Source organism: Hyla sarda, chromosome 10 (assembly GCF_029499605.1).
Source record: "Hyla sarda isolate aHylSar1 chromosome 10, aHylSar1.hap1, whole genome shotgun sequence".
In the NCBI taxonomy this organism is placed as follows: Eukaryota; Metazoa; Chordata; class Amphibia; order Anura; family Hylidae; genus Hyla; species Hyla sarda.
Window position 1 is genome coordinate 10,377,950 of NC_079198.1, and position 13,116 is coordinate 10,391,065.

Sequence of the window (13,116 nt, forward strand, 5' to 3'; positions counted from 1 at the left end):
TGCCATTTCCTTAGCATTACGTTCCGTTTTATGATTTCAGGCTCATAATATGGACCCTCTTTCTATAAATAATACATCTGTTATAGTCCCCGCTGGCACTGCGACGGGTATTTGGCCTTAAAAGCAAAAATGCGCTTTTAGCGGAAATATTTCGCTGCTGTACGACCTATTATATGACCCAGGGGGTAAATATTTATCAAAATGGGTGCACAGACAAAAATGGTGATATCTGCCATAGCAACCAAGCGCAATACAGCAGTTTTTCTTTTTCTTTTTGCACAGTGCATTGCATGGTTGATCCGGGCACTGCCACCATTTTGTTTGTCCCAGTGGGCGGAGCCATACTGTATGGCAGTATTATTTAAGCTCTTTGAGGCAGTCTTATTTGAGCTTTTTTAAAAGGGTATTATTTGGGCACTAAATAAAAGAGTTCTTTAAAGGGGTACGCCACCCCTAGACATCTTATCCCCTATCGAAAGGATAGGGGATAAGATGTCTGATCGCGGGAGTCCCGCCGCTGGGGAACCCCGCATTTTACCATGCGGCACCCACCTGTAACGGCTTCCGAAACCGCTGAAGGCCCTCAGGCTAATACCATCCCAACCACGGGGACGAAAGATTGTGACGTCACGACTCCGCCCCCGTGCAACGTCACACCCCGCCCCCTCAATGCAAGTCTATGGGAGGGGGCGTGGCAGCTTTCACGCCCCCTCCCATAGACTTGCATTGAGGGGGTGGGTGTGACGTCACACGGGGGCGGAATGGTATTAGCCTGTGGGCCTCCAGCGGTTCCGGAAGCCGTTACAGGTGGGTGCCGCATGGTAGAATCAGACATCGCGATCAGACATCTTATCCCCCTATCCTTTGGATAGGGGATAAGATGTCTAGGGGTGGAGTACCCCTTTAAGTGGTTACGTGGTTCTCTCAAGGACCAAGGGGGTGTTTGAAAAAATTGGAGAAGCTCTAAGATGGCGCCACCCGGTTTCCACCCAAAAAAAACAATGCACCAGTGTTTTACAACATAAATAGGGAAGACAATTTTTGTAAACTCTACTAAGGGCCATGATTATTGGGGGGGTGGGGGCATAGATAATTGGGGGTGGCCTCCTCCTAAGTAGACAATTGTTACCACCCTTTATGCAGCACTCACAGTTGACTGTGATAATGACTTTCTTGCTGTCGGGCATGGACACTCCATTGGACGTGATGCACTCGTACTCTCCCGCTTGCTGCCGGTTGATTTCGGTGATCTCCAGGAGTTCGCCTTCGCTGGAAAACCCTTCTGTGGGGTGAAGGTGGGACGGAGAGGTTTGGGGGAAGGGCAGGAATGAGGGTTGTGGGGTAGGAATGAAAGACAAACACACACTTACAACACAGAAACACAACATGAAAGTTATCACCTCTACTCACAGCTGAAGGTAGAATATATGCTCCCTATAAGTCTAGGTAACCACACGCCGGGATGTAGGTGCTGAGACACTTTGGGGGTAACATGTATAGGGAATTGCTTTAATAATGATCAAGAGATGGACTTTTCTTCAGTATTCTATACCTAAAACACCATGGTACCCCTGTGGTCAACACGGTTGCCTTGTAGCCAGACTTGGGTCCAAAACGTGTAATGGAACAACCTTCTGGTCCTGGTTGACACCATAGAGGTGGACATGTGGCTTCTTTGCCCTCTTTCTCTTCCCTTGGGCAACTCTTTGGTTTTTTACCCATTTTTACCCACAAATTGTAACAGGACCATCTACTGGTCCAGGTTGACACTACAACTTTCCACAGAGAACAGAAAAGGTGGACATGTGGCTTCTGTAACCTCTTTCCCTTAGGTAACTCTTTGGCTATTTACCCATTTCTACCCAAAAATTTTAATTTAACCATCTTTAGGTCCTGGCTGACACCCCCAAAACCCACCACTGAGAACATGAAGGGTGCATAGCTTCTTTACTCTCTTTATCTTCCCTTGGGTAACTTTTTGGCTTTTAACCCATTTTTACCCACAAATTGTAATGGACTACCCTTCCGGTTGGTCCAAGTTGACACCACAGTTCACCACTATGAACATAAAGGGTAAAATGTAGCTTCATTACCTCTTTTCCCTTCTCTTAGGTAATTATATGGCTATTTACCCATTTGTACCCAAACATTGTAATGTACCAAGCTTCTGGTCCTGGTTGACACCACCAAAACCCACCACTGAGAACATAAAGGTGTACAAGGCTTCTTTACTCTCTTTCTCTTCCCTTTGGTAACTATTAACCATTTTTTTCCCTAAAACTCTAATGGAACCATGGACATGTGGCATCTTTACCCTCTTTCTCTACTCTTGAGTAACTCTCTGGCTATTAACCTAATGTTATCGACAAATTTTAATGGAACCACCCTTTGGTCTTGGTTGACACCACAACTCGCCATCAGAATTTAAAGAATAGATGCATGGCTTTTTTTTACCCTCTTTTTCTTCCATTGGTTGATCCCATGACTATTTATCCATTTTAAGCACAAATTGTAATGGCGCCACCTTCTGGTCCTGGTTGATACCACCAAAACCCACCACTAAGGTAATGAAGGGTATTTGGCTTCTTAACTGTCTTTCCATGATCTCCAAGGCTATTTACTTACAAATTTTTACCCAAAAATTGGATTGGAACCAACCCCTTTTCTTGGTTGACACCACCACAAATGACCGTGGATAACACAAAGGGCATGTGTCTTCTCTGCCTTCTTCCTCTTCCCTTAGATGACCCTCTGGGTGACTCTTTACCTGTTTTTACTAACATTTTAGGCCCATAGAGAAGTACTGGTTAGGTTTTTACCATCCGATAAGTACCAGGATATGGCCAACAGGAATTAAAGGGGTACTCCACTGGAAAAAAAATAAATTTGATCAACCGATGCCACATTCTGTTTACAAATCTTAATCCTTCCAGTACGTATCAGATGTTGTATGCTCCAGAGGAAGTCCTTTTTTTAAAATCTTTTTTTAAAATATGTTTCTGTCTGACCACAGTGCTCTCTGCTGACACCTCTGTCAATTTTATGAACTGTCCACAGTAGGAGCACATCCCCATAGCAAACCTATGCTGCTCTGGACAGTTCCAGACATAGACAGAGGTGTCAGCAGAGAGCACTGTGGTCAGACAGAAAGGAAATTCAAAATGAAAAGAACTTCCTCTGTAGTATACAGCAGCTGATAAGTACTGATAGGATTATGATTTTTAAATACCCCTTTAAGGTCTTTTTCTCCAGAGGCCCTATAGCAGCTCTACTAGCCACCTCTACAGTATGTGCACCCTTAGTGTCTTCTCTGAAGACCAATCCTTACCAGGGCCAACATGTAAATAAAGGTTATGGGTTCTCTTTGGTCTTTCTTCTAAACTGGCCCTTGTGTACTGTATGGAGGTCAGTTGGGGCCCCACAGGAGTCAGGAACTCATGGGTAGTGATGAGCGGCATAGGCTATATTCGAATCCGCAATATTTCGCAAATATATGGAGGTATATTCATCCTATATTCGTGAATTTCGCATATTCGTTCACTTTGTTTTTCCATGCAAAATTCGTAATGAAATTTGCAAAATGCGCAGGCGCGATTATATCTTTCAACTAACTACTTTCCTATTGGTTGCTAGAGATGTTGCTAACCTCTGACAACTGTATTTGCATCCTTCTTACTGGCCCACAAACTAAAAGAAGGGAGGGGTCAGTGTCCTCTGGAAGTGGCGATATTCGCGGATTTTCGTATATTCGCCTTCTTTGGACCACAAGCTGGAAGCAGGGAGACATTACACATCATTGTGAGGTATACGGTGAAAAAAAATCGAATATTCGTCATAACAAATATATTTTGCGATATTCTAAATATTGGTGAAATAGCAAAGTGACGATATTTGCGGTAAAAACTCGCTATTCGAATATTCACGCTCAACACTTCTCATGGGTGATAACAGTCTCTGTATAGTACTAACTATTCTTTAGGTCCAAGGGGTCAGTAAAAAGTCAGGATCACCACATGTCAACACTGGATGTAGTCCGGAGTCAATATTCAAGCAATTCTCTATACGTTTGGCCAAAATGACTAAAAATTATTGGACTCCGGTGGAAAACATTATTATTATTATTTTTTTTTAAATCAACTGGTCCCAGAAAATTAAACAGATTTGTAAATTACTTCTATCAAAAAATCTTAATCCTTCCAATACTTATTAGCTGCTGAATACTACAGAGGAAATTCTTTTCTTTTTAGAACACAGAGCTCTCTGCTGACATCACGAGCATAGTGCTCTCTGCTGACATCTCTGTCCATTTTAGGAACTGTCCAGAGTAGGAGAAAATCCCCATAGCAAACCTATCCTACAGTTTCTGCTCTGGACATCTGCTGACATATGCTGCTCTGGACAGTTCTTAAAATGGACAGAGATGTCAGCAGAGAGCACTGTGCTCGTGATGTCAGCAGAGAGCTCTGTGTTCCAAAAAGAAAATAATTTCCTCTGTAGTATTCAGCAGCTAATAAGTACTGAAAGGATTAAGATTTTTTAATAGAAGTAATATAGAAATCTGTTTAACTTTCTGGCACCAGTTGATTTAAAAAAAAAAATAAATAAAAAAAAAAAAAGTTTTCCACTGGAGTTCCCCTTTAAAATTTAAGGTGGATCTTCCCCTAAATCACTCCTTTATTCTATCCTTGATTCTTTTAACACAACCTGCACTGATTCTTTACCTTTTTTTACAACATTTAAGGTTATTTTAACTCATGCTGCCTACCTCATAGGTTCCACGGAAGCTGTTGCTAAGCCTCAGTGACCCCGGCAACCAGGGTTCAACATATGCATGGTAGTCACTGAGGTTAAGGAGGAAGGGTTAACACAACAAAACAAGTGTGTGTATATATATATATATATATATATATATTTTTTTTTTTTTTTTTTTTCACACGTTAAGGAACAATTGTGAAAATATTTTCACATATTTCGAAAACATTCCTACTTCTACGATGGCGAAATCGGTTGCCGTGGAAACCTTGGACAACTTGTAGGCTTCTTTGACCTCTTTGTTTATGGTTAAATGATGTTTAAAGGGGTACTACGGTGAAAAACTTTATTATTTTTTTTTTTTAAATCAACTGGTGCCAGAAAATTATACAGATTTGTAAAATTGCTTCTATTAAAAAATCTTAATCCTTCCAGTACTTATTAGCTGCTGAATACTACAGCGGAAATTCTTTTCTTTTTGAAACACAGAGCTCTCTGCTGACATCACGAGCACAGTGCTCTCTGCTGACATCTCTGTCCATTTTAGGAACTGCCCAGAACAGCATATGTTTGCTATGGGGATTTCCTTTTACTCTGACAGTTCCTAAAATGGGCAGAGATGTCAGCAGAGAGCACTGTGGTCATTATGTCAGCAGAGAGCTCTGTGTTTCAAAAAGAAAAGAATTTCCGCTGTAGTATTCAGCGGCTAATAAGTACAGGAAGGATTAAGATTTTTTAATAGAAGTAATTTACAAATCTGTTTAACTTTCTGGCACCAGTTGATTTAAAAAAAACAAACAAAAAAAAAGTTTTTCACCGGAGTACCCCTTTAAGACGGAGAGAAAAGAAGATCATGTATATGAGGAGACATAGAAGGAATGGAGGCTAACACTAGGCTCCACAACTTCTGGCTCTCCAGCTGCTGCAAAACTACAACTCTCAGCATGCCCAGACAGCCTTCGGCTGTCTGGACATGCTGGGAGTTGTAGTTTTGCAACAGCTGGAGAACCACAATTGAGGAATGCTGGCCTTCTGCACTAATCTAGAATAGATCTATGATATACTCTGCATAATTGTACTGATCTATAACACAGCTCTATAGACAAAACACTGTACACTTACTATCTACTTACATAATAGACTGATTAAAGGGGTACTCCGGTGGGGAAAAAAAATATTTTTATTTTTTAAATGAACTGGTGCCAGAAAGTTAAACAGATTTGTAAATTACTTCTATTAAAAAAATCTTCACCCTTCCAGTACTTATTAGCAGCTGTATGCTACAGAGGAAATTCTTTTCTTTTTGAATTTCTTTTTTTGCCTTGTCCACAGTGCTCTCTGCTGACACCTGATGCCCATATCAGGAACTGTCCAGAGCAGGAGAAAATCCCCATAGCAAACTAATGCTGCTCTGGACAGTTCCTGACACGGACAGAGGTGTCAGCAGAGAGCACTGTGGACAACACAAAAAAGAAATTCAAAAAGAAGACAATTTCCAGTATGCAGCTGCTAATACGTACTGGAAGGATAAAGATTTTTTAAAAGAAGTCATTTATAAATCTGTTTAACTTTCTGGCACCAGTTTATAAAAAAAATAAAAAAAAAGTTTTCCACCGGAGTACCCCTTTAACTAAAACATATCATATTACTCTAGAACACAGTATTGTGCACAATAATGTACCGATATGCTACCAGGAAACATTCTGCAGTAATCTAGAATGGGTATGTGAAATACGCTAGACTAGAATATATACATTCTCTACTGATCTAGAACAAAGCTCTGTACATAAGACCTACGAAGGGTCTACGATATACAATATACTCAGCATAATAGTGCACTACATGTTAACCACAGAACATTATATACTGATCTAGAACACAATGATATACCTTAAACACTGCACACAAATGATGTCCTTACACAGTATATTGCTGATCTAGAACATACTGTGTTACTCTAGAGCACAGTATAGCGCACAATTATGTACTGACATGGTTGTGAGTTAACATAGAGCATTCTACGCTAATCTAGAACAACACTCTGTACACAACATACTTGTCTCTAATTTAGAACACAAAGCCTCATTCGTCACTTTGTTCGCATGGAACATTCTGCACAAATCTAGAATGGATCTATGATAAAAGCTAGATTCTGGATGATTATGCACTAAATGGTTACTATAGAAAATTATATACTGATCTGGAACACAGTTTCATGCACAAAATGCTACACACTAATTGTGTACTTATTTAGTAAATTGCTGATCTAGAACATACCATACCACAAGAGTTAACATGGAGCTTTCTGCACTAATCTAGAATGGATTGATGATATGCTTCAGACTCTGCATAATTGTCCACTGCATGGTCCTCATAGAACATTCTGTACTGATCTAGAACACAGTTCTATACACAAAACACTGCACACTAATGATGTACTTACATAGTACATTGATTATCTAGAACATGCCTTATGATTTTAGAGCATGGTATTGTGCACAGTTATGTACCAACATGGTACTGCGTTAAAATGGAGCATTCTTCACTTATCTAGACCAACTCTCTATAGAAAACACTTTGCTTAAATCTAGAACACAATGCCATATGCATGTATTTAATACTGTGTTGATCTGGGGCATACTCTAGAACACAGTATCATGCACTAAGATGGTGCTATATTAACATAGAACATACTTCATTATACGTATATTATAGATCCATTCTAGATTAGTACAGAATGGTCTATAGTAACTATGTAGCACATGATTAAACATATATTATAGATCCATTCTAGATTAGTACAGAATAGTCTATAGTAACTATGTAGCACATGATTATACGTATATTATAGATCCATTCTAGATTAGAACAGAATAGTCTATAGTAACTATGTAGCACATGATTATACATATATTATAGATCCATTCTAGATTAGAACAGAATAGTCTATAGTAACTATGTAGCACATGATTATACGTATATTATAGATCCATTCTAGATTAGTACAGAATAGTCTATAGTAACTATGTAGCACATGATTATACGTATATTATAGATCCATTCTAGATTAGAACAGAATAGTCTATAGTAACTATGTAGCACATGATTATACATATATTATAGATCCATTCTAGATTAGTACAGAATAGTCAATAATAACTATTAGGACACGATTATACGTATATTACAGATCCATTCTAGATTAGTGCAGAATGGTCTGTAGCAGTGGTCTTCAACCTGCGGACCTCCCGATGTTGCAAAACTACAACTCCCGGCATGCTGGGAGTTGTAGTTTTGCAGCATCAAAACAAAATAGTCTATAGTAACTATGTAGCGCACGATTATACGTATATTATAGATCCATTCTAGATTAGTACAGAATAGTCTATAGTAACTATGTAGCAAACGATTATACGTATATTATAGATCCATTCTAGATTACAACAGAATAGTCTATAGTAACTATGTAGTGCACGATTATACGTATATTATAGATCCATTCTAGATTAGTACAGAATAGTCTATCGTAACTATGTAGCACACGTTTATACGTATATTATAGATCCATTCTAGATTAGTACAGAATAGACTATGTAGCAAACGATTATACGTATATTATAGATCCATTCTAGATTAGTACAGAATAGTCTATAGTAACTATGTAGCGCATTATTATACGTATATTATAGATCCATTCTAGATTAGTACAGAATAGACTATGTAGCAAACGATTATACGTATATTATAGATCCATTCTAGATTAGTACAGAATAGTCTATAGTAACTATGTAGCACACGATTATACCTATATTATAGATCCATTCTAGATTAGAACAGAATAGTCTATAGTTACTATGTAGCGCATTATTATACGTATATTATAGACTATTCTAGATTAGTACAGAATAATCTATAGTAACTATGTAGCGCACGATTATACATATATTATAGATCCATTCTAGATTAGTACAGAATAGTCTATAGTAACTATGTAGTGCACGATTACACATATATTATAGATCCATTCTAGATTAGTACAGAATAGTCTATAGTAACTATGTAGTGCACGATTATACGTATATTATAGATCCATTCTAGATTAGTACAGAATAGTCTATAGTAACTATGTAGCGCATTATTATACGTATATTATAGATCCATTCTAGATTAGTACAGAATAGACTATGTAGCAAACGATTATACGTATATTATAGATCCATTCTAGATTAGTACAGAATAGTCTATAGTAACTATGTAGTGCACGATTACATATATATTATAGATCCATTCTAGATTAGAACAGAATAGTCTATAGTAACTATGTAGCGCATTATTATACGTATATTATAGACTATTCTAGATTAGTACAGATTAGTCTATAGTAACTATGTAGCACACGATTATACGTATATTATAGACTATTCTAGATTAGTACAGAATAATCTATAGTAACTATGTAGCACACGATTACACATATATTATAGATCCATTCTAGATTAGTACAGAATAGTCTATAGTAACTATGTAGTGCACGATTACACATATATTATAGATCCATTCTATATTAGTACAGAATAGTCTATAGTAACTATGTAGTGCACGATTATACGTATATTATAGATCCATTCTAGATTAGTGCAGAATAGTCTATAGTAACTATGTAGCACACGTTTATACCTATATTATAGATCCATTCTAGATTAGTGCAGAATAGTCTATAGTAACTAGTAACTATGTAGCGCGAGATTATACATATATTATAGATCCATTCTAGATTAGTGCAGAATAGTCTATAGTAACTATGTAGTGCACGATTATACGTATATTATAGATCCATTCTAGATTAGTGCAGAATAGTCTATAGTAACTATGTAGCACACGTTTATACCTATATTATAGATCCATTCTAGATTAGTGCAGAATAGTCTATAGTAACTAGTAACTATGTAGCGCGAGATTATACATATATTATAGATCCATTCTAGATTAGTGCAGAATAGTCTATAGTAACTATGTAGTGCACGATTATACGTATATTATAGATCCATTCTAGATTAGTGCAGAATAGTCTATAGTAACTATGTAGCACACGTTTATACCTATATTATAGATCCATTCTAGATTAGTGCAGAATAGTCTATAGTAACTAGTAACTATGTAGCGCGAGATTATACATATATTATAGATCCATTCTAGATTAGTGCAGAATAGTCTATAGTAACTATGTAGTGCACGATTATACGTATATTATAGATCCATTCTAGATTAGTGCAGAATAGTCTATAGTAACTATGTAGCACACGTTTATACCTATATTATAGATCCATTCTAGATTAGTGCAGAATAGTCTATAGTAACTAGTAACTATGTAGCGCGAGATTATACATATATTATAGATCCATTCTAGATTACTACTAATTTAGAAAATGAACAGGTCAAATGCCAAATCAAAGCTTTTACACGGTCACTGTTCTGTAGCGGCATATCTAGCACAGTGTTACCCAAACAGTTTGCCTCCAGCTGCTGCAAAACTACAAATTCCAACATGCCCGGACAGCCTTCGGCTGTCCGGGCATGCTGGGAGTTGTAGTTTTGCAATAGCTGGGGGTCCTCAGTTTGGAGGCCGCTGGTGTACAGGCACCGTAAGACCAGGGGTCAAGTCCTAGAAAAAAAAAGTGTGGTAACTCCTCCAAGATTTCCACTAAAGGGATGGTCCAGCATTCTTCCTGCTAATGGGAACAGTGTTCCTGCTGTGGAAAAGTGCAGGAACTCAGTTCCCACTCGTTCCTGCAGAACTTGAGCCCTGTGTAAGACCCTATTATAGATTTTGCATTAGGGCCCGGTCGCTTCCATTTATGCTTTGAATGGGAATGATGGATCATCAGATCTAGAATATCGTCTCCTCGTTCAACGTTAAATGTTCCCAACTGAGAAGAGACAAAAAAAGAAAAATGCAGCGAAAGAAGGCGCACGAAAAGATCAATTCAGACGGAGCCGGCGCAGCGGCGGGGGGGCAGAGACGTGTTAGTCGGCAGCCTCCAGCCCGGGCTATATCTCCAATGTTTTAGTAAGTGGTTGATATTAGATGCTATGGCGCGGCTGTGATTGCCACGCCGTGCTGGGCGATCCTGCGGAGCGGGGCATAGGTACAATCATGTGGATAATACGGTGGGCGGAGCCGCCGTCCGTAATGGAAACTGAGTCTATGCGTGGAGCGAGCGGGCGAGAAATTGAGATTAACAATGACGGCTGCTGCCACCGACGGCAACGCCGCTCCGCGTCTGCAGAGGAGGATGAGATGTGACTGCATAAGAGACTAAGGGGGGAGCAATGTGACAAATGTATCCTGGCATTACAATAGAGCAGTGTTTCCCAACCAGGGGGCCTCCAGCTGGTGCAAAACTACAACTAGCAGGATGTTGGATTATATAGTAGTATATAGTATAGGTTAGTGTTTCCCAACCAGGGGTGCCTCCAGCTGGTGCAAAACTACAACTCCCAGCATGTTGGACTATATAGTAGTATATAGTATAGGTTAGTGTTTCCCAAACAGGGGGCCTCCAGCTGGTGCAAAACTACAACTCCCAGCATGTTGGACTATATAGTAGTATATAGTATAGGTTAGTGTTTCCCAACCAGGGGTGCCTCCAGCTGTTGCAAAACTACAACTCCCAGCATGCTGGGAGTTGTAGTTTTGCAACAGCTGGAGGCGCTCTGGTTGGGTAACACTGGTATAGTATGTGGTGCAACATTCTGGAAGTCGGAGGATTGGTTGGATGAATACCGGCCATTGCATTGCCGGTATTTTTAATATAAAAATACCGGCAGGGTGGCCAAAGGCTGTCCGGGCATGCTGGGAGTTGTTGTTTTGCAACAGCTGGAGGCACGCTGTTTGGAAAACACTGCTCTAGGGAGTCGTTTCCCATCCAGTGTGCCTCCAGCTGTTGCAAAGCTACAACTACCAGTATTCCCGGATACCTGAAGGCCATTGTGCACTACAGTGTTAATATGACTATAGAGAATATATACATTCTCTACTGATCTAGAACAAAGGAAGCTCTGTACATAAAATATTGTGCACAACTCTAGAACACAGCACGGTTTACTAGCTTGGTGCTGTGCTATTATACAGCATTCTGAACTAATCTAAAATGGATCTATGGTATTCACTAGCCTGTGCATACTTGGGCACTACACAGTTAACGTAAATCGTTCTGTGCTGATCTAGAACACAATTCTATACACAAAACTCTGTACGTTAATTATGTCCTTACGCAGTACACTGCTGATCTGGAACATACCATGCGACTTTAGAGCAAAGTGTTGTGCACAATTATGTATCAATATGATGTACGGATCTAGAACACGGCTCTATACACAAAATATTGTGCACAAATCTAGAACACAACATTGTGTGCTAGCATGGTACTGTGTTTTCATAGAATTCTGCGCTATTCTACAATGGATCTACGATATACTATTAACTCTGCATGGTTATTATAAAACATTCTGCATTGATCTAGAACACAGTTCTATACACTGCTCAATAATTACGTACTTACATAGTACATGGTTAATCTAGAACATACAGTATGACTCTAGAACACAGTATTGTGCACAGTTATGTACCAATATGGTTCTGTTAAAATAGAGCATTCTGCACTAATCTAGAATAGATATGGTATACGCTAGACTCTGCATAATTCTCCACTACATTGTTACCATAGAACATTCTGTACTGATGTAGAACACAGTTCTATACCCAAATCACTGCACACTAATTATGTACTTATATAGTACATTGCTGATCTGGAACACAACGCACGACTCTAGAGCACAGTATTGTTCACAATTATGTACAAATATGCTTCTTTGTTAACATGGAGCTATCTGCACCAATCTAGAATAGATTTATGATATACATTAGACTCTGCATTATTGTGCCCTACATAGTTAACGTAAATTATTCTGCACTGACCTAGAACAAACACTGTACACTAATTAAGCACTAACATTGTACATTGATAATCTAGAACATATCATATGAATCTAGAACACAATATTGTGCACAGTTATGTACCAATATGGTATTGTGTTAAAGAGCGTTTTGCACTAATCTAGAATGAATCTATGATGTACACTAGACTTTGCATAATTGTGCACTACCTTGTCACCATAGAACATTCTGTACTGATCTAGAACACATTTCTATACACAAACACTGCATACTAATTATGTACGTACATTGTACATAGCTAATCTAGAACATACCATATGAATATAGAACACAGTATTGTGCACAGTTATGTACCAATATGTTATTGTGTTAACAAAGAGCGTTCTGCAGTAATCTAGAATGAATCT

General features: G+C 38.7%; 1 protein-coding gene across 3 annotated transcripts in view; it reads right to left on the reverse strand.

Annotated features, from left to right (window-relative positions):
• Window positions 1-13,116, reverse strand: part of IGLON5 (IgLON family member 5) — a 464,875-nt gene that overhangs the window by 44,953 nt on the left and 406,806 nt on the right. For all 3 annotated transcript variants that reach the window (XM_056542891.1, XM_056542889.1, XM_056542892.1), the window contains exon 5: window positions 1,151-1,282. In XM_056542891.1, the coding sequence (XP_056398866.1) occupies window positions 1,151-1,282 (132 nt within the window). The remainder of the gene's footprint in view (window positions 1-1,150; window positions 1,283-13,116) is intronic.